The sequence below is a fragment of the Mastomys coucha genome, unplaced genomic scaffold (genome assembly GCF_008632895.1).
Source record: "Mastomys coucha isolate ucsf_1 unplaced genomic scaffold, UCSF_Mcou_1 pScaffold7, whole genome shotgun sequence".
Taxonomy (NCBI): domain Eukaryota; kingdom Metazoa; phylum Chordata; class Mammalia; order Rodentia; family Muridae; genus Mastomys; species Mastomys coucha.
In genome coordinates, this window is record NW_022196913.1 from 28,908,755 (window position 1) to 28,930,027 (window position 21,273).

Consider the following 21,273-nt stretch of genomic DNA (forward strand, 5'->3'; position numbering starts at 1 on the left):
TGTCATGTTTCCCACTGGTGTCATGAGTCCTGCCATTCCCCCTGGTGTGTTGATGGTCTCCTTGGTACCTTCTGCCTTTGCAGTGCAAGCCGGCTGGCAGCCGCAGCAGGTCTTCCAGCCTAAGTCTGACGGTTGAGAGTGCTTTAGAAAGCTTTGATTTCCTCAACACCTCTGACTTTGATGAAGAGGAAGAGGATGGTGATGAAGTCTGCCACGCTGGGGGAGGAGCGGACTCCGTGTTTTCAGATACTGAGACAGAGAAGAGTAGGTAAGTGTGAAAACAACATGTGCTGGTGTTTCCCCAGTCACAGCTGGTGCAGTCACCCTTTGCTACTGGCAGGGCAGCCCTGTACACATCTGCAAGAGGGCACAACCCATGCTGACCAACCACATGTGGCCCAAGACAGCCATGAGTGCTGCCCAACACCAAATCATAAACTTACTTAAGACGCTACAGCATGCTTTGTGGGTTTTGTTGGTATCAAGATTGCATGGTTCTTGAGCATGGACTTTGTAGGGGACGCTATTGGGCCAAAAAATGTCAAAAGGTTGGGCACAACTGCAGGATGACTTGATATGCAGTTCCTTTTAATGGTTAAGTACAGCTTCTAGTTATCGCTGACCGATTGGAGGTTGCATAGGGAACACAAATCCCTTTCGTTTCGTAGAAGCATCTGTGTGATTCATGTACACGGGTATGTGTGGTGTGAGGTGAAGGGTCTACACTGCAGGTGGCACCAGTCTTGGGCACCCTGCCCCTGCTGTGTACACTCTGTGCTTCCAAAGCCTTCAGTTTGCTGAGCTCTGTCTTCCCAGCACCCATCCCTCTTTCACTACGACTCATCTCTGCATGAGGTTGGAATCATTGGTGCACATCCCAAAGCCAGGCTTACGTTTCCCTACAGTGTAAGATGGAGGCTTGGCGCTCTATTTGATCTATGTCCCTCCAGGTAGAATATGTGTCACCTTCTCCATACGGTGTCCTCCTTCAGCCAAGCCAACGATCTTAGAGCCAGATCCTGGGCCCACTTTGTGATTTCAAATGAAACAAAAGAAGCTGGATGGCCAGTGCCCACTGTCTAGGAATGAATCCTCTGGCTTTACCATTGGTACAACAGAATTGACATGTGTAGGTTTTCAAATTACAGCAAACTTGCCTGTCCTAACTTATAGAGCCACCAGTGAAGTGCTACTGGTTCTGGTTTGGCTGTTATTGTTGCTGGAAGGGGTTCCTTTTCCAAAATAAGAACAAGTTTAAAGTGGGCGTGTGTGTGTGTGTGTGTGTGTGTGTGTGTGTGTGTGTGTGTGTGTAAACAAAAACATGAGAACAAAAATTTATTCCTTGAGCAAACAGAATAAAAAGAAATGAAATGTAGAAAATGTAATATTTAATGTTTAGTTCTGCATGCTATATTGAGATTTTTTTTTTTTTGGCTTGGCTGAATTCACAAAATATTTCTTCTCTTAAATTTTTCCATACACTCGTTAGCTTTTGCTGTAAAATATCACCTCTTTTATATAGTCTATGTTTGGCAGCCTAAATTGGATCCCTGGCACCCAAATGTGGAAGGAGAGATCCAACTGTATAGAGTTGTCCTCTGACCTCCAGGTGCACACCACAGCATGTGTGCCCCTCTCTCACAAACACAAAATGATAATAAGTATTTTTTTTATTTCAGCAGAATTAATGTATAGAAGAGGCATACCAAGTAATTCTAAAGTATAAAAATAAGTTACAGCCATGCAGTGGTGGCACATGCCTTTAATTCCAGCACTCAGGAGGCAGAAGCAGGCAGATCTCAGTGAGTTCAAGGCCAACTTAGTCTACAGAGGGTGCTCCAGGACAGTCAGGGGGAACACAGAGAGAACCTGTCTCAAAACACAAGCAAACAAAGTTCATTTTCCCCTAAATTCTGTTTTTACTATTTTTCTTGAATGGGGAATACTTTACCCTTTGAATATTAGAACATCATGATATTTTTAATGTAAACATTGAATACATCGGAAAGACATATACCGTGTGGTGGTTTCTTATCCCTTCAATCAAGACGGATTATTTCAATGGCATTCAAGAACGTCACTTTGGGAACTTGAAAAGCCCCTAGCTCTGTGTTCTCTTTCAAAGCCATGTCTATCACCTGCACTCAGCCTTTCCTCATCTCCTAACATTTAGCATTCCTTCTTTACTCTCTGCATGCTATACTGTATTCATGTGCACATTTCTTTATATCTATGTGTATATTATTGGCTAGGTTCTGCATATGAAGAAGACCATATGAGTCTCTTTTCTTCCTGACACTGTGTGAACTTGCTTAGTATTATATATTCATTGTCTAAGTCCATCCATTTTTCTACAAATGTTGAGATGATATCTTTCCTAAGGGCTGAAATATGCATATAATATATACTATTTTTATTACCCATTCATCTACTGGTGGACAACTAGTTTGGTTCCAATCCTTTGCTATAACAGATAAAGCAGCAGGTGTTTGTAGTTGTAACTTGCTTATGGATTTTTCAGTTTGGATAATGGATAGGTGCGCGCAGGTGCATCCAATAGTAAGCAAGTATAAAGCCCACAGCATCAGGATTCCTAGTCTACTTCATTGAGGTATATAGACCTTAGATCTGGTTAATTTGGGTGTATAATGATTTTAATTTACAAGGATCTTATAGTGAAGTTTATATTTCAAAAGAAAGGAATTCACTGGATGGTGCTAGCACACACTGCTGTCACTCAGAAGGCAGAGGCAGGCTGATTTATGTGAGGGTCGAGGCCAGCCTGGTCTACAGTGCAAGTTCCAGGACAGCCAGAGCTACCCAAGGAAACCATGTCATAAAATAAATAAATAAATAAATAAATAAATAAATAAATAAATAAAATAAGATAAGAAAGAAAAGAAGTTCGTTTTTAAAAAGGAAAAGTCTATATACCCAGGTCATACAATAATCAAATAACCCAAATAAATATAAGACTTGTTTGTAAACTTGAAACCATAAAATATAACAAAATATATGGCCATTGGAAAAAAAGAATAAACTGGCCATAGTGAAATCCACCTGTAATCCCAGAAGGTGGTGACAGGAAATCAGGAAGCCGAGGCAACTCAGGGCCATATCTCAGAAAGAGAAAGGAAGAAAGAAAATTAGTTAATATAGCAAACTTTGTAATGTGACTGTCTGTGATGCTTTAGACAATGTGACAGTGGGTTTAAAGAGAGCAGGAGAAACTGGACAGAGCCACGAGCTACACAGCCAGACTCCCCTTCTGGCGTCTGCTGTCCCCTTCTGTGACAGTTCACAGCACTGTCACAGCACAGCAGCCCTCCACAGCTTTTTTTTTCCTTGTCTTAAAGTGGCAGCTCCATGGTACGAGGCCATGGCAAGGCCTTCGAGATCACTCTTCAATGGGATCACTCATAGAAGTCCACAAACAGGACTGTTGAGTCCCAGGGAAGCTGGCAGAACCCCTGTCCACTGGGTGGGCAAGTGAAGCAGGTGCAGAAGGAGGGCATAGTTCAAAGAATTCTCAGGGAAGCTACTTCACAAAGAGCTCATTGTGCTGGGAAAGCAAACAGTGGCCTTTGTTTGCCCGGTCTCTTGATACTTAGGCAAATTGGCAACCTAGCTTATAAGTTATTTTAGAAAGGTATCTCTGCTCTTGAGAGCAAACCAGGGAAGGACTGATTTCAGTGGGGACCACGTAAACTTGGCCTGTGGTCTGTGCACAAAGAAAAAGAGCTTATGTTTCGCCTACCTTCCTGTTTTCAGTTACAGGTCAGTTCACCCGGAAGCCAGGGGCCACCTTAGCGAAGCTCTCACTGAAGACACGGGCGTAGGGACCAGTGTGGCAGGAAGCCCGCTTCCACTCACCACAGGAAATGAGAGCCTGGACATCACCATCGTCAAACATCTTCAATACTGCACCCAGCTCATTCAGGTAGGATGTGCGATGCAGGGGAGGTGGGGCACTTACATGCCAGAAAGGTGTGCATAGTGTGTGTTTTAGCTTTGCCAAGGAAATGAGGGTTCAGAAGTAAGAGAATGTGGCTGTTTTGATTTGAATCAAGTCAAGAACTCGATGGACACATCCACTCTTTCTTTATTTCTCTCTTTCTTTCTTTCTTTTTTTTTTAGATTTATATATTTTATATGAGATGGTTGTGAGCCACCATGTGGTTGCTGGGAATTGAACTCAGGACCTCTGGGAGAGCAGTCAGTGCTCTTAACTGCTGAGTCATCTCACCAGCCCACATCCACCCTTTCTTAAGCCTGTGTTTTCAATTTCAAGTTAAACCTAGCTCTGCACACTAGAGTGGGTACCAGGCAGAGTGTCTTCTCTGCTCATGTCCAAAGCACCAGGTAGTAAAGGAGAGGGATTCAGCAAAGGAGGACGAAGGTGCCATGCATAGGCAGAATTGGAGAACAGTGTTAACTAAATAGATATTATGGGATGTCTAGTTCACATCCCACCACATGTTGCACTAAGAGCAATGCACTATAGAAACAGGTCATGGTTCCCCAAATGGTGAATGAGAAAGTTTCTTTCTGTTTAAAACAGAGTTTTATGCAAGCCAGGCTGTTCCTCAAAACCCACTGCATAGCTGTATAAACCCACTGAGGCTAGTCTTGAACTCTTGATCCTTCTGCTGCTATCTCCCAAGAGCTGGAGTTGCAGGCTGGCTTGGTCTAGTAATTTTAATGAGCAGTGGGAAGGAGCATTCCTTCAGATTCTCCCCTCACCACTCAGCGCTCACACTGGAACAGGAACACCATGGGTCAATCCTCCTTTTCATTCTCCATTGCAAGCTGTTTACCACCTGAGGTGTTACAGTCTGGAAGCAAATGCTTTGAAGGCCTTTTTCAGCAGGAAAGCTTTCAGCGGTCCTGAACAGGGCACTTTCCCATAGGTCTGGATTTCGGTGCTTCCTCCTTGCCTGGCTGCTTGTCTTCTCCCCGCTGTGATCTGTTCGCTGATGGCTGGGGTGCCCCTTGAAGCAGGAAGGAACACAGAAGCAATTGTAATCACAGCTTTGCAGGAATCAGCCACTCAGACAGGCTGCAGTGAGAACAGGAAGGATGTCCCTGTGCCAGCCAAAAACCAGGAGGCAGGAGAGAACAGAGGGAAAGCCAGGGGCTGCATTAGTCACAAATTTATAGGAAATATAGAAGAATATGATTTTCACCAACAAGTAAATAGCTTTCTGAGCATAGTTGGAACACGCCTATAATCCCAGCACTGGGCAGATAGACATAGGAGGACCCAGAGGTCAAGAAAAACCTGGGCTACATAGCAAGACATTGCCTCAAAGGAAAGAACTACCTGATGGAGAAACTGAGGCATGGAGGTGCTGTGATCATGAGCTGTGGGACATGGGCTGGCTGTCAAAATCCTTGCCTCTAGGCAGACCTGAACCCTGTTTGATGAGATGTTGAGGGTCTACACTATATCCAGAGCATCCTCGAGCAGCCTCACACAGGCAGTTTTCCCTGTTGAGCAAATGGATCCAGATGTGGTGCTCCTGCCTACAGTCCCAGCACTTGGGAGGTTGAGATAGGATTCTCTACATGTCTGAGGCCAGCCTGGGCTACAGAGTCAGACCCTGTGTCAAGTCAAGAAAGAAAGGACTTTTGTTTCCTTCCATCTACTCTTTGCTTACAGACACCTGAGTAACAGTCTTTTAGGCCTATAATTATCTTCTCTGACTCTGATGCTAGGCAAACCAGCCTTTGAGAGGTAAAGAGCTTTCTTGTGACACCTACGAGAGGTGTCTCCCATGAAGTGGGTAAGTCAGTCAGGCAGGGTGCTGGTCCTCTCTAGCAGAGCCGTGAGGGACAGTCCAACTCTCTTGTGGAGCAGATCTGCATTTAAAAAAGGAAAGAAAAAGCAATTTTATGTATAATTTTGTGGACAAAGAGATATAGGCTGAAGGAGTGAGAATTACAAACCCCATTTCCCACTTGCTATCACTCTACAATCCTGGTGTTTCCTATATATAATTGCAGGCAGTTAAAAAAAACAGGCATTCTGTGAGCTCATTGAAGTAAGGTATGTGTCCACTGTGCCTGCTCACAAGAAAGACATTGGTGTGTAATTGCTAGACTTTTGTTTCATTTTGGTTTTTGTTTTGCAGCCCAAGCTGGTTTAGAACTTAACTGTGTAGCTGGGGCTGGCCTTGACCTGATCTTCCTGCCTCTATTTCCTGAGTTTTGGGACTCTAGTTGTGCACCACCACACTTGGGTAATTGTTAGCCTTTGAAATTTGAGAATGCCATTTATTTTGAGTTGAGTGATCTAGACAGCGTGGCATGGTAGTGTCATTATCACCCACGGGCCATGCCCGCCATCCCTGCCTACCAGGCAACCTGGGCAGGTTCCCAAGGGGCACAGAAGGAGCAGAGCCATCAAGCAATGAGTTGCTTAGGTCCTTTCCTATCTCAGAGTTCCTTTTCCTTGCCCCCTGCACACAAGTGAAGTCCCTGTTTCTGTGGCCTTGGGCCAGTTACTTACCTTGGGTGTGCCTCAGTCACAAAGTGTTTTCTGTCAACAAAATGGAGACATTAATAGGACTCACCTCATCAGGTCACTGTGAGACATGTATGAACTAGCACATGTATAGGGCTCAGAGCGACACCAGAAATACCAACAGTGCTCTTGGATTACACTGGGATAGCTCTGACTACAAGAATGACCATATAATATGCTCATAATTTACAGCTTGGAGGCAGGGAAATAAAACCATGTAGTGAAAAACCCAAGCATTCATAAAACAAATCCTTTTCTGCTCACCTACACGGTCACAGCCTAAATACCCTCTGTTATCTTCAAAGAGATTGAAGTTTACATAGAATGAAGGGCAGAGCTGAGCGTGGAGTTTATACCAGTAATTCCAGCATTTGGGAAACTAAGGCAGGAGGATTGTGAGTTTGAGGACAGCTAGAGCTACATAGTTTCAGACCAGACTCTGTTTTTTAAAAGGAAGGATAGAAGGAACGAAGGAAGGAAGGAAGGAAAGAAAGAAAGAAGGAAGGAAGGAAGGAAGGAAGGAAGGAAGGAAGGAAGGAAAAGAGAAAGAGAAAGAGAAAGTGAAAGTGAAAAAATCACAATAACTTGAAGTTCTTTCACTGAGAAAATTCCAGAACATATACATATGTGAAAAAGATTGAAAGTAACAAAAACAGGTGTTATTTCCTGAACTGGCAGTCATTGAGGACCACTGACAGGCTGGGATTCATAGTGCAGCAGAGCTCAGAGGGGAAGGCCACTGCCCTCGACATCACTGAAAGGGCTTTTATTTGTCTTGTCAGCAAATCGTCTTCTCTAGCAAAACCCCCTTTGTGGCAAGAAGTCTCTTGGGGAAGCTGTCGAGGCAGGTCCTTGTGATGCAGAAGCTGGCAGCAGTGAGTGACGAGAACCTCGGGAACATCACCTCTGTGGTTGAAGGTAAGCCCGCCACCTGCAGGCCATCCCGGGAACCAAAGCACGCCCGACCACGCATGCTCACTGAAACTCAGTGAAGCAGCTGAGTACACTCCAGTCTCAGTCTGGCTCTGAGCACGTGTCTGATGCAGAACTTTGGGGGATGGTTCAGTGTGTGCGAAGGTCAGCCGTCACACCTTAGGAGCCATCCACCTTGGTTTTTGAAACAAGACCTCTCACTAGCCTGAAGCCCCAGGGATCCTCTTGTCTCTCTCCCCTCCACAGCACTGAGGTTACAGGGGCTCAAACTCCTTGTGCTTTCAAGGCAAACATTTTACCAGTTGAGCTATTCTTGAGCTTCACAGCAGAACATGACATGGGGTAGATACCCTTGACTTTTTGTAATCTGACCACTGGACTCTTTCCTAAAGGCAAGGGTTTGTCTTTTTTCACATCAGATATAAAGGGAAACAGAGACTTCTGGGTAATCTGTAACTGTAACAGAGTGAAGAACCACTCTGAGGTTCTCCCTATGCATTTCTGCCTCTGTTGTCTATTCCTGCTAAGAGCAGGTGACCTTGGCAGGTGTCTAAAAGGTATGAGAAATGGCAGATATTCGGGCTGCAAGTGACTTGTATCCCATGCTCTACGACAGTCCTCATCACAGGCACCCACAAGTGTGATTGTGAGCATGGGCCACCTGCCCATGCTGTTTGCTTGGATTGACCTGGGAGCCACCGGGCAAGGGAAAACCTCCTCCAGCAAACCCTGCCATGTTCCAGCCTCTCCAAGGGCTTCTCCTGAAGTCTGCATTGCTGATCCTGTAGGGCTTTTCTTCTTTCTTTCTTTCTTTCTTTCCTTCTTTCTTTCTTTCTTTCTTTCTTTTTCTGCTATGAAGTCACCAGAGTTAAGTGTGGTCTCCCCAGAGGAGAGCAGCCGTGCCTTCTGTCTTTGAGAACAAACAGCTGAGTATTGGATGTGTTCTCCCTGCTTGCCAGGGAGGAGGAGGTTTTTCTCTGGACCACCTACCAATCCCCCATAGACTCCCAAAGTCGTTCCAACAGAAAAACACAGTCCTCGTGGCTATGGGGACATATCTAATCTCATCTAATCAGAGACAGAAGGATGGCCACTTCAAGGTCAGCCTGTGCTATAGAGGTTATCTCTATCAAGGTTAGCCTGGGCAAGACATATTGCAAAGTCAATAGTTAAAAGATGGCTAGAGATGTAACTCAGTGGTAGAGCATTCCTGAGATCCTAGGATCAATCCCCAGTAACACACACACACACACACACACACACACACACACACACACACTGAAAGAAAAAAGGAAACAGGGGAAAGTTGTCTGGGGATAGACAAGAAGATTGGAAATTCAAGGTTATCCCTGCTTGAGGACAAACTGGGTTACACAAGACCTAGTCTTTAGTTAATAATTGAATTAATTAATTAAAATATTTTTTAAAAAAATAAAGTACAGGTTTTCAAAAACACAAAAGAAAAGCTGTAGTGTCCCTGGGACACCTTGCCACCCTACCCAGGTCGACATCATTCTCTCCTCATTAACATCCCTCTCCTCTTCCAGCCATACCAGAATTCCACAAAAAGCTGTCCTTGCTGTCCTTCTGGACCAAGTGCTGCAGCCCCACGGGGGTCTATCACAGCTCCGCCACCCGCTTGATCAAGCAGCTGGAGGCCAGCTTCGCAGGAAGCATCAACAAAGACTATCCAGGACTGGCAGAGCCAGGTACAGATCACTATGAGGGGTCTGGGGGATGAGGGCACACAAAAAGGCCAGCCTCAAAAGAGAAGTACACACTCTCTGGGGGAAAGATGGGCTAGCCAGCTCTACTGCAAAAATGCACTGAGCATGCAGAATACCAGCAGTGATGTCTTTTAAAGTACTGTATCCACCACCCCCCTCCCAACACACACACACTCAGCTACGACAAACCGCCTGACAGAAACCACTTCTAAAGGAGAGGTAGATTTTGGTTGACATTTCAGGAGGTACCGTCCCTCCTGGCAGGATAGACATGTCAGCAGAAGCAGGTTGGTCCAAGGTGCTGGGATGGTCACATCAGAGATAGAAAACAGAAGTGAGCCAGTGTTAACCCCAGTTGCTCACCCCATGGCCTATGTCAGCCAGTTAACCCTTAAGTTATGATGTGCCCACAGCCTCCCAAATGGACCACTGGCTGAGTGATAGCATCTGAGCCTGTGAGAGAAATTTCCCAGTCTGTCCACAAGTACTTCATGTCTTTATTGCTATGCGTGTTTGCACACTTGTCCCTTGGTGTCAGTAAGTGAATGGTGCCGGAGCCTGCCATGCATGGCTTGTAGGAGGCCGGCCCGCAGCGTTCCTACTTGCGTGGGTTCCACGAACCGGGAATTTGGAGACCTGCAATAAGAGGGCAGAGAAAGGAGACACACACCAGGAAAGTTTCCTTATCGAGGTGTACTTTACTTCAGTCAAAATGAAGCATATATACTTAGCTACAACACAGGTATGCAATTAGCATTTAGTTGAGAACAGACATCAAAGCTCAAACATTGATACAAAGGATTCCAGAACAGGGAAAAGAGATCAAAGGTTCACGGCTTCCTAGGGAGCTGGTATCTGGTTCCGATTCATTTACATAGGCTCCAAACCCCCAGCGAGTTGAGTCGAGTTGTCATCTCTGGTTTCGGTTGGAGTTCTTCCGTGAGCACAGCAGGGCTACCACAATGGCTGAATCTGTGTTTGCTTACATCCCTTGCTTACACCAGTATGAGTTTGTTTACAACCTCCACACTTCCTCCTCCATACCCCACATGACTTAGAACGCTTGGCTAGGCAAACACCAAGTAAATGGTTGCTAGATTACATTGCCTGGTGAGTGGCAGCATTTAGAAGTCTCCACATGTTCAGTATAGATGTGCTTCTCCTTGGGTTCTTGGCCTGCGGTTGCTTACATTCATAGATGTGTGGACCCATGGGTACAGAGGACTTTTTCCTGAGCGTGCCTCCAATGAGAGGATGTCAGGCAATACAAAGACTTTTGAAGAATGGAATCCTAGTCTGTGCCTACAGCATGAGCCAGCAATTCTACTCTTAAACACATGAAGAGAGATATACTCCTGTCTGTGTAAGACATGCATAAGAAGATTTACAGCCTGAGTCCCAACAGACAGAATTCTGTGACAACTGAAACGCCACGGGAAAAGGGCGACTTCACAGAGACTATGTTGTGTAAAATTAACCAGACAGAGGAAGCACATACTGTAGATTCTGCTGACATGAAAGTTCAAGAACAGGAAAAGCTAGCTTTATAGATAAAGGTTAGGTTATGAAGGGGGGCATGGGGATGAAGACCTGTCAATCAGGAGTCTTAGGCCAGCCTGGGGTGCACGGCACACTGGACATCCGCCTGGGCTACATGATGCTCTGCCTCAAAAACAAACACAAAAACCGAGCTGAAGTTGTTTGTTCCCTGATGGGGAGGCTGAGTGGCTACCAACAGGAAGAATGCCCAAGAACGCCTAGAAGGATGTTGGTCATCTTTCACATCCCAACTTAGATGCTATCATGTGAGTGTAGAAACAGTGACACTATCTAGCTGAACACTGCCGGTTAGCTCACTTTAAGCACTGTAGCTTATACTGCTGTGATGAAAATGAATTAAGGATCACAAGAAAAGTGTGATAAAAGGTGAGCAAATGAATGAATGAATGAATGAATGAATATTAAGTACCAAAATAAAAGGTGAATGAGGGGCTGGAGTGATGGCTCAGCAGTTAAAATCACTGGCTGCTCTTCCAGAGCTCAGTTCCCAGTACTCACATGACAGCTCACAACTGTAGCTCCAGTCCCAGGAGATCCAACTCCTTCTCGTGGCCTTCTTGGGCATCAGGCACACACGTTACATTGATATACATACATGCAGGTGAGACACCCGTACGCATGGAAATGAATAAATAATAGTTTAAGTGAATGCCCGAATACAATTACTATGCTAAAGATGAATGTATATAAGTGCTATAAGAAAAGATTAATGAATATTATTAGTATGGTGATAAACGAATGAATACATAAGTTCTATGATATTCACGTTTCCCCAGTGTAGTGGTTATCACATTCATCATGAAATAGCATGCTAAAGGGTGAATGAATGGATGAATGAATAAATGAATGAATGAATGAGTGAGTGAGTGAATGAATAAATGGTCATGTTTCTTAAGCCACTTTGTCTCTTCCTTCCACAGTGTTTAGAACCCTGGTGTCCCAAATCCTGGACCAAGCGGAACCTCTCCTTTCCTCCAGCCTGTCGTCAGAAGTCGTCACCGTCTTCCAGTATTACAGCTTCTTTACCAGCCACGGTGTGAGTGACCTGGAGACCTACCTGGGCCAGCTAGCCAGGCAAGGTAAGGCTGTGCTCTAGTGACTCAGTCTGAGTCAGCTTGGGTCTCCATGTCAGGACTGTTAGAGAAGGCTGCCTCCATGCTTGAGCTGAGGCTTGCCTCTTCAGTGACTTCTGAGCTTTTAACTTCAGTGAACTTCCTGGTGTTGGAGCAGAATCTTACAAAGCCCCAGGAGTTCACCATGAACAGGAAACTGGCAAGTGAATGGCAATCTCACGGCTTTCCTTCCTTTCTTAGCCTGTTTGCAGTGCTATTTTATATTGTGTTTTGTGGTAGAATTCCCATTCAGAATAGACAGAAATGGACTTCAGGTGAAGGCTCGTGTGAGACAGCTGGAAGGGAAATGAGAAAAGAAAGTCTGAGGGTTTCCCATTCGAGAAAGCCGGAGGTGGTTGGGATATGGTAAGATCAGTCCACCCTTTAACATGGCCCTTCGAAGGTTGTAGATATTGTATCTGAGTATTCTTTAGGAATGCAGCAGGTATTGGCCAGGGGCTGAAGGAACAGAGGGAATGGGACTGTGCTCTCTGAAACCAGGTAGCTGCTAGTCTAGCACCACACAGCAGCAACTTGTCTGGCTCAGAACCAGGTTAGCCCTGCTCTTTCCTGAACATTAAATCCTGCTGCAACATGGTTTTTGTCTGGCATCATAAAGAGGTGACATTTCTGTCTAGCATGGGACATAGAAGCTCTGGAGAAAGCCTTGCAGCTGGCATGCCTGGCATGGAAGACCAGGGCAGGGAGACCCTGACTTACAGACACAAAACCTCATGGCATACATGTGACACTAAGCTTGCCGAGTGTGGATCAGTTTTCCAGGCAGACATCTGAATTATTCAGAGTTTGGTGTGGCAGTTCACATTCCTAAGTCTCTTAGTGAGAAACCTTGACAAAATTCACTCATTCAGCCATAGGAATGTGGAATGACAGTGGGGAAAATACTTTTTAATGTGTTTGTTTTCTTGGTCTTGTCTTTGGTTTGTTTTATTTGAACCTTTATTTTCATCTTAAATTATATGTGTCTGAGTCTGTGGGTTTGTGCATGTGAGTGCAGTACCCCCAGACAGAAGCTGGTGTTATAAAGGATTGGCAGCCATTCCACCTGGGTCCTGGGAACCCGACTCTGGTCCTATGCAAGAGTAATAGGTATTCTTAAGTTCTGAGTCATCCCTCTGGCTCCTCAGTTTTATGTTTGCTTTGAAACAGAGTCTCTAGCCCAGACTGGCCTCAAACTTACTATGTAGCCAAAAATGATCTTCACAGAAGGTAAGGGGACACCTAAGCTGAGGGAAGATTTAGAGATGTTGAGCTAGGAGTAAAGGGAAAAGCACATTAGCCGTCACAGGAGGCTTAGAGAGTCCTGGAGAGATAGCTCAGTGGTTAAGAGCACCAACTGCTCTACCAAAGGTCCTTGGGTTTGATTCCCAGCAATCAAAAGGTAGCTCATAGCCATCTATAATGGTTTGGGGAATGGGGATGGGTTAGGGGGTTTCCCAAGGGGAAACCTGAAAAGGGAAAAACATTTGAAATGTAAATAAAGAAAAATATCCAAGGTTGGAGAGATGGCTCAGTGGTTAAGAGCACTGACTGCTCTTCCAGAGGTCCCGCACCCAAAATGGTAGCTCACAACCATCTGTAATGGGGATCTGATGCCTTCTTCTGGTGTGTCTGAAGACAGTTAATATGATTACAGGGTAATCATATACATTAAATAAATAAATAAATCTTTAAAAAATAATATTTAAAAAGAAAAATATCAAATTAAAAAAAAAGAGCCCAGTCACTGATCCAATAGAACAGGTTAAAAATGAGCTAATGGTGTGTGTGTGTGTGTGTGTGTGTGTGTGTGTGTGTGTGTGTGTCTTTCATCCATGGATCAGAGCTAGCTCCTGGGCAGTACACACCTGTGACTCACTGGGAGCTCAAAGTGGTGCAGCAAAAACTCCTGCTTACACGTTTGTGTACCACCATGCCCAGTTTATGTGGTGTTGGAGATTGAACACATTTGCTTTTGTGTGCTAGTCTCTACCAACTGAGCTGCATCCCCAGCCCTTCCCTTATCTTTAAGTGTCTTTTTGTTTCTTTCTTTCATTATAAAATAGATAGTTTTACATTACAAAAAGACTGGGAAACAGAAAAATATAAATTCAAATCTCTTTCCCCCATTTGTAAACTTTAATTTTTCATTTGAACATGCATTGTTTTAGATTTCACAATTGTATCTTGTTTAGGCTGGCGTTAGTTTGTTTATTTGCCTGTCTATCATGTATGTTTGTCTGGTTTTGCAGTACTAGGGTCTTAAACCCAGGATCCCATAGTGGACAAGCGCTGTACTCACAGCTGATGTCCCCAGTATGATTATACCTTATAAATTATTACATCTTGTTTTTAACTTAATATGCTTTGTGTTGTTAAATATTAACCATGTAAAGCATTTTATTAGTTTTTTTATTGCCCTTATATTTGAATCTTGTGTTTTTATAGTGTCAAATGTTTTCTGAGATTTGTTTGTTTAACTGTTATTTAATACTCCCTTGGGGATTTTTATTGGCGTACTTACTTACAAAGCAGTGGGACTAACAGACATCCACAGGCAAGAAAACAGGAAATTAAAGCAAAAATATTTAGATGCTCCTCACCCGTATTCACTATGGGAAAGGCGTCTAAGATATAAGAGGTGACATAAGAGGTGACATAAGAGGTGACATAAGAGGTGACCTTGGGCTTTCCCTTTCCCATCTATTTCCCAGGTCCCTGGATAGACACAATCTCATCGTTATGTCTTAGAGATATCTAGTTAGGAATTATTCATAGCATATGGCCAGTTTGTCCCAGTGGAACTCAAAATCTTGTAGTTCATCATATTGTCTCTAAATTCCAGTCACCTAAGTGGCCTTCCCCATCTAGGCCTGACCCTTCCCCTACGATTAGGATTTTGGCAGAGAGACATTTGTGTTTACTGAGGTGGCAGATAATGTTTCTTTACATTTCTTCATTGAATATTTACATTTGACTGTTTAATTCATTTGTATGACACTGGATGGGGAATGCCTATAACAGCTCTTGGGAGTGAGAGGCAGCAGGGTCAAGAGTTTCAGGCTGTCTTTGCTTCGTGGATAGTTCATGGCTAGCATAGACTATTATGAAATCCTATCTTCTATTTCTGCCACCATTTCAAAGTAGAAATTCAACTTTACACTTTTCTTACAATTTGCCCTCGTTATAATTATTTAAATAATCATTAACCTTTTCACACTAATTTGAAATACCGCCTTTATCATAGACTAAGTTTTTACATACTGCTATGGGTATGCTTTTACTGAAAACGTACATGAAATGCTTGTGCTGTCAACAAACGGTGCCACTGTGCTATCAGAACGTGAGCTCTGGCTCCTCACCTTCCAGTTGCCATGGCTCAGACTCTGCAGTCTCTGAGAGATGAGAAACTGCGGCAGACGATGAGTGACCTTGCACCCAGCAACCTCCCCGCTCAGCAGGAAGTCCTCAGGACGCTGGCTCTGCTGCTCACCAGGGATGACAATGAGCTCAGCGAGGCTGTGACACTCTACTTGGCAGCAGCCTCCAAAAATGAGCACTTCAGAGAAAAGGTAGGATGCTAAATTTGTGGATATTGAGGCTTCACTGCCTGTCATTTCCCATCAGCATGCAGCTGGGCTCTAAGCCTGACTAAAGCGGGAGGATTGCTGAGAATTCAAGGTGGCCTAAGAATGGAGCTACCAAACTACTTTACTAGGGTGACTAGCACCACAGAATTTTTTAAAGTATATTTCAAAGTGACTAGAAAGGAAGAATTCAAAGCTTCCCGTCGCGTATATATGACGATCGTGTGAGGAGCGGGAATGCCAGTAGGAAAGGTGAGCGTTGCACCTTGTCTTCAGCTACTGCCCTTTGTCCCAAAAATCTACATAACTCTGTCCATAAAAGGCAAAAATGGTATGGTTTTTAAAATAAAATCCAGCAAAGGAGAAAATTGATCATTAAAATAAAATCTATAATCATAACTTTGTATCTTCCAAGCCTGCATCTACAATCTGGTAAAATACACCAACCAACCTTGAATAAACGTGTGAAACTTTGTGATTTTTTTTTCTTCGTGTGAAAGACCATGCTATATGGCTTACCTCAGGAAGATATATTTCTGTACTTTTTATTATTTTTAGAATACAGAAATGGGTGACTTTTTTTACTTTTATTGCTAAGCTTGTTCTTTGGTAATTTAGCATACATGTTCAGTGCATGCTGGGTACACTCACCCCCGCCTCCTCTTGTCTCCTCCCACCTCTGTCATATCTGCCTCCACCCACTGGTCACTTCCTCCACTTTTTCCTTTGACCCTTTGAGTTTAACCAGGGTTGTATGTGTGCCCACAAGGTTGGAACTGCAACATACTGGACAGATACACCATTCAGAACACAGCTAAGGATAATAATAACCCTCCCCAGAATTCATCTGTAACCAACTGTCAGGAGGTAGAGTCTCCCATGAGCCCCTCCCTGATCTAAACCAGGCAGGCCCAGTCTTGTGCAGGCCTAGCACCCAGCTGCTGTGAGATCATGCTGCAAGAACAGCTGGATGATGCCCTGAAGATATTGTTTTACAGCCTTTTCCCTAACTCCCAAAGCTTACGTTCTATGGCATCTCACTGTTCTTTGGTGAGGGGCATTAGCTTCCTTGAAACTGAAGTTTCAGCTGATTGAGAACTGTTATGTGGGTGGTGAGAACCAAACCTGGGTTCCCTGGAAGAGCAAGCATTGTTCTTCCGGGACATCTCTCACTGGGTAACCCTGCCTATCTCGGAACTTCTGATAGAGACCATGCTGGCTTGGAACTCGCCATGCAGATTGGGTGTCCTCGAATTTGCAGTAATCTTCTTTCTTTGCATGTATGGTGCACACAAGTAGAACAACCATACCTATAGAATGAAACAAAGAGGGGTTTAAAAATTTAAAATGTATATATCACATATGGGAGATGTTCCATATCCCCCTACCCCAATTACCTTCTTCGTTCTTACATACTACATTAGTGACAAACAGTTCAAAATGTCTCACAGCATCTCTCCTTCCCCTTCAGGCCTTGCTCTATTACTGCGAAGCGCTAACGAAGACCAATCTTCAGCTACAGAAGGCAGCATGCCTGGCCCTAAAGAGCCTGGAGGTAAAGCCCAGCCCCAAAGCCCTACAGCCCCACTCCTGTCCAGACTCAAAGTCCCTCACCCATGTCCAGACTCAGAGCTCCCATCCCTGATCAACCCTAGTGCAACACATGTCTGTTAAGCTTAGAGGCCACGCCATGTGGACATACCCAGTGCTTTCCATATTCAAAGCCATACTCATATTCTCTTGTAGTATAGCAGAGTTTCTCATCTCCCTGGAGGCACCCAGTCAGGGTCCTTTTTCCTCTTGAACATGGACTACATGGGATTTTTTGTTAAATTCACCAAATAGAGAATAATTCTTGTTTAGCATTGCCCACATAACCAGTGTAACTTTGAGACAATTTTAGACAAGTATCTTGCCTCAGAAAGAGATGATGCAGTGATTCCCAGATGAGTATTGTGTATAAATTAGCATAGGAAAATAAAGTACCTAACTCAGTGTCCCACTGAGTCCTCAGATCCTTTCTCTTGGAATTAGTCTGCAGGTGTGTCCAGCCTTTGACATCATCGTCCTCCTCAAAGTTCACAGTGACGTTACAAAAAAAAAAAAAAAAAAAAAAAATCACGCTGTTTTAAGTTCATGATTTTATATGATTCGGGCTACACTGTTAGCCCCAGCAGCACTCAGACTGCACAGTGGATGCACCTGACTGTTCTGCAGTGGTCACTGTGCTAGAGGAGGCCTTCGTGAGCAGGGAGAGAGCGAAATGCAAACACGAGGAAGCAAAGTCTACAGCTCTCCAGCGGAAGTGTGGCTCTCCACTAGATCTCATGTGTGTGACCCGTCTTCACCACAGAAACACTAGGAGAGGTGCCAGGAAAAACAATGAGAGGGCCACCCCTAGAGCTTACTAAAGCCTTAGATGGACACATGGGACAAGGAGCAGGCCTTGGGACATGCAAACAAGGGACTGATGTCATAAAGGAAAAGCTAATGATCTGTGAAGGAAAACAACCATGGGAAATTTTGCCTTCCTTGTTACTTGGTCAAAAAAATTACCTACCAGTGACCCCTCCCCCCCAAAAAAAAACCTGTCCTAATCGGTGAAGTATTTATTTGAGCGCTCTCCTGGTATGCTGTGACTCATTACTGCTGAGCGTCTGTGTCTCTGCTATAGACTTCACACGGATAGACACACAGGGTGCAGCAGCCTATCTGGGTTCTACTGGACTTACGTGCTGTGAAGGATGAAGCAGGAGCCCTGGTTTTAACCCTAGCGTATCTCCAGCTGAGAGCACTCTGGCCCTACTCTATTCCTTTTCTCTCCCCACCCCCAAAATAGTGCAGTCCCCCATGGAAACAGAAGCCCTCTTTGTGAACCCGACCCACCACCCCCCAACTCGAAAAGAATTCCACACAACATATAGTTTCAATGCAAGCACAAGAGTTCTAAATTGAGGGTTATTTTGGAATCAGTGGGATCTAGATTAAAGAATGAGCTGTTTAGTCTCCTGGAAGATTGAAGGTCTTAAGTGTCGGGCACTGATCTGTTTTCCCTGGCAGGCCACGGAAAGCATTAAAATGCTAGTGACATTGTGTCAGTCTGACACCGAAGAAATCAGAACCGTGGCCTCAGAAACCCTCCTGTCCCTTGGTGAGTTTGTTTTTGTGTGTTCATTTACTTCTGATGTTCTCCTGGGAACCTAAGGGAAGGTTCGTGTCATCTGCTTTAATCGCTTCCTCCTCGCCTGTGTACTCCCCACTCCTTGAATAGGAGGAATCGATTGTGTCCAGCTCTTGCACCTTGTTCTCTCTGCACCAGAACTGTGGTGGTGGTGGTGGGGGGTTCTCCCTCCAAGCTTTCATAAGTCCTATTTAGAATAAAAACTGTGATCTGACAGTGGTCACTCCTACCTGTAATCCCAGCACTGAAGAGGCAGGAGAATCACTTCAAGTTCAAGGTCGGTTTAGATGGCCCAGGGAGACCAGTTTCAAGAAAGCCAAAGTGCTAGGAGCCAGAACAGAGCAAACAAAGAGGAGCTGTAGAGATCGCAGCATGGCTGCCCGTGTGGAGATGGCATGCCAGAGTCAATGCGCCTGACCTCTGCAGGGACCTCTGCTGTGCACCCCGCGTGCCTCGGCCTCACTGTGACCTCTTCTTGCCTGCTATTATTTTGTTCTGGAATATCCAAATAGCCCTCCCCTTCGCTCTGTGAAGATTCATGCCTTTTGTTTGTGGTGGTCCTTTTGGGTAGACGTTAGGGATGAAGATATCAAGGACTCACTTGCCTTTTTCCTGTTTTTAAAGGCAGGGTCTCCTATATCCCTGACTAGGCTTGAACTCACTATGTACCCTAAAAAACAAAATAGGTTTGACTTCTGATCCTCCTGCCTCCACTTCCCAAGAGCCAGCCTTACATGTGTGTGATGTGGCCTCTGATTTATTTGGTGCTAATGGTCAAATCCAGGATGTTGTGCCTGTTAGGCCAGCACTCCATCAACCAAGCCCCATCTTCAGCCATCAGGAAAACCTCTCTTAACTCTGCATCAAATAGACAGTTGTTGCCAGTAGCTCATGCCTGTCATCCAAGCACTTTGGAGGTAAAGGCAGGAGGCTTGCCACAGTTTGGGGCTAGCCTGAGCTACATATTGAGTTCTAAGCCAGTGTGGGCTACAAAGTCCCTATCCTCACATATATACACACAGAGAGGAATGGGAAGGGAGGGAAGAAGAGGAAGAGGGAGGAAAAAAGGAAAGAAGGAGAAAGTTATAGAAAATGTTACTATAGTCATATGCTCTAAATTCAGAAAGTCTCCTCTGAAAGTCTTTAAGCCTAACCCTGCCAATGTCACCAGGAAAAAAGCCACTCTGGTTTGAAATACATCTTGACCATGGGAAGAAGATTTATGGTTATTATAACCACCATGAAAATCCCATCATTTTGAGCCCTTCTTTCTTACAGGTTTAATAAGACTTGGCGCTGCTTTTTGAATGCACCATTCTTTGTAGAGGAAGCTTAGCCAGCCCATGTTTGTTTAAAGGATAAAATAGTTATTCTCTATGGCTGTTTTAGATATAGAAGTTATTTAATTCTCTAAAATGTACCCAGGGTATTAGTGGCGTAATGTCTTTTATCCCCCAGGGTTCTGAAATAACAGTGAAGATTTAACAATAGCTAGATGTTTATAAAGCCAGCATCTCTTTTTCCATGGTAAACTGAGGAGGGGGTCCCCCATGGCCTGCACCCAAAACTCACTTACCTGCTTTCCAAGGTACACTCCAGGAATGACCAGCCCATCTGCTTCATTGCCACCCTTTCCACAATGCTCACACCACCGGGCCTCCCCGCCCTCTCCAGGCTTCTCCACTTGCTGCATACCCAAGTATACTCCAGGGAAGCTTAATGTCACTGTGCCTCTGCTCCACCCAACGAGGCTGCTCCCTGAGGTCTCCAGACCACCCCTGCATGGGGATTTTAAAACCTTCTAATATGTAGTAGAGTTGGAAGACCCCACCCCTCAAATTAATGTTGTGACTTTTCCTTGATCCCTGACGCGTGGATACTAATGCACTTTTCCCACAGAAGCCTGAATTCATGTAGCGCTCGAGTATTCCCAGTGGCAACAGATAGGACATTCTATGACAAAGGGCTAGAGTTGTGTCAAACACTGAGAGGGCCAAGCAGCAGCTCCTCACCAACTAGTGCTTACTTGTTTTACCCTTATAAACTTTTTGATGTCTAAAAGACCTTCTGTGCAATGCGAGTGTCCTTAACATCTACAATCCAATATAGCATCTAGTAACTCCCCACCCAGTGCTTGCTCAACTCAACGAGAAACTCAAGTTCCAACTTTTGAGCAGCAGACATAACTCAGTGGTGGAGTGCCCTGTCACCATGGGCAAGGTCCTAGCTTTGATCCCAGCACCCTGTTCCCGCCAAAGTTTTTACTTTATTTAATTCTATTTCCATTTTTTTTTTAAATAGAATTTGATTTGGGTTTTGGGTTGTTTTTGTTTTTGTCTTTTGTTTTTTGAGGGTTTTTTGTTTTGTTTTGTTTTGTTTTTGTTTTTGGTATGGGAGAATGTGCGGCATGCCTGCCAGGGCACCTATATGAAGGTTCTTCCAGTATGTAGATCGAAGGAATTGAACACAGGTCACCAAGCTTGGTGGCAAACATCTTCACCCATAGCCTTGGCTATGCCAGAACAGCTGGCCAGATGTCCTGGGGGACAGCTCTGGTTGGGCGACTGTAACAGCAAAGGCTGACTACCCCTCATCCCAGACGAGTTCCATCAAAAGAACTTCAGATGGTGTTGCTTTTTTTTTTTTT

General features: G+C 44.6%; 1 protein-coding gene across 4 annotated transcripts in view; it reads left to right on the plus strand.

Moving 5' to 3' along the window:
- Ripor2 (RHO family interacting cell polarization regulator 2) overlaps positions 1 to 21,273 on the plus strand; it is a 225,438-nt gene that overhangs the window by 198,858 nt on the left and 5,307 nt on the right. For all 4 annotated transcript variants that reach the window (XM_031359119.1, XM_031359122.1, XM_031359120.1 and 1 more), the window contains 8 exons: positions 84 to 268; positions 3,772 to 3,940; positions 7,309 to 7,444; positions 9,007 to 9,168; positions 11,667 to 11,825; positions 15,228 to 15,430; positions 16,917 to 17,000; positions 18,506 to 18,596. In XM_031359119.1, coding sequence (XP_031214979.1) covers positions 84 to 268; positions 3,772 to 3,940; positions 7,309 to 7,444; positions 9,007 to 9,168; positions 11,667 to 11,825; positions 15,228 to 15,430; positions 16,917 to 17,000; positions 18,506 to 18,596 — 1,189 coding nt within the window. The remainder of the gene's footprint in view (positions 1 to 83; positions 269 to 3,771; positions 3,941 to 7,308; positions 7,445 to 9,006; positions 9,169 to 11,666; positions 11,826 to 15,227; positions 15,431 to 16,916; positions 17,001 to 18,505; positions 18,597 to 21,273) is intronic.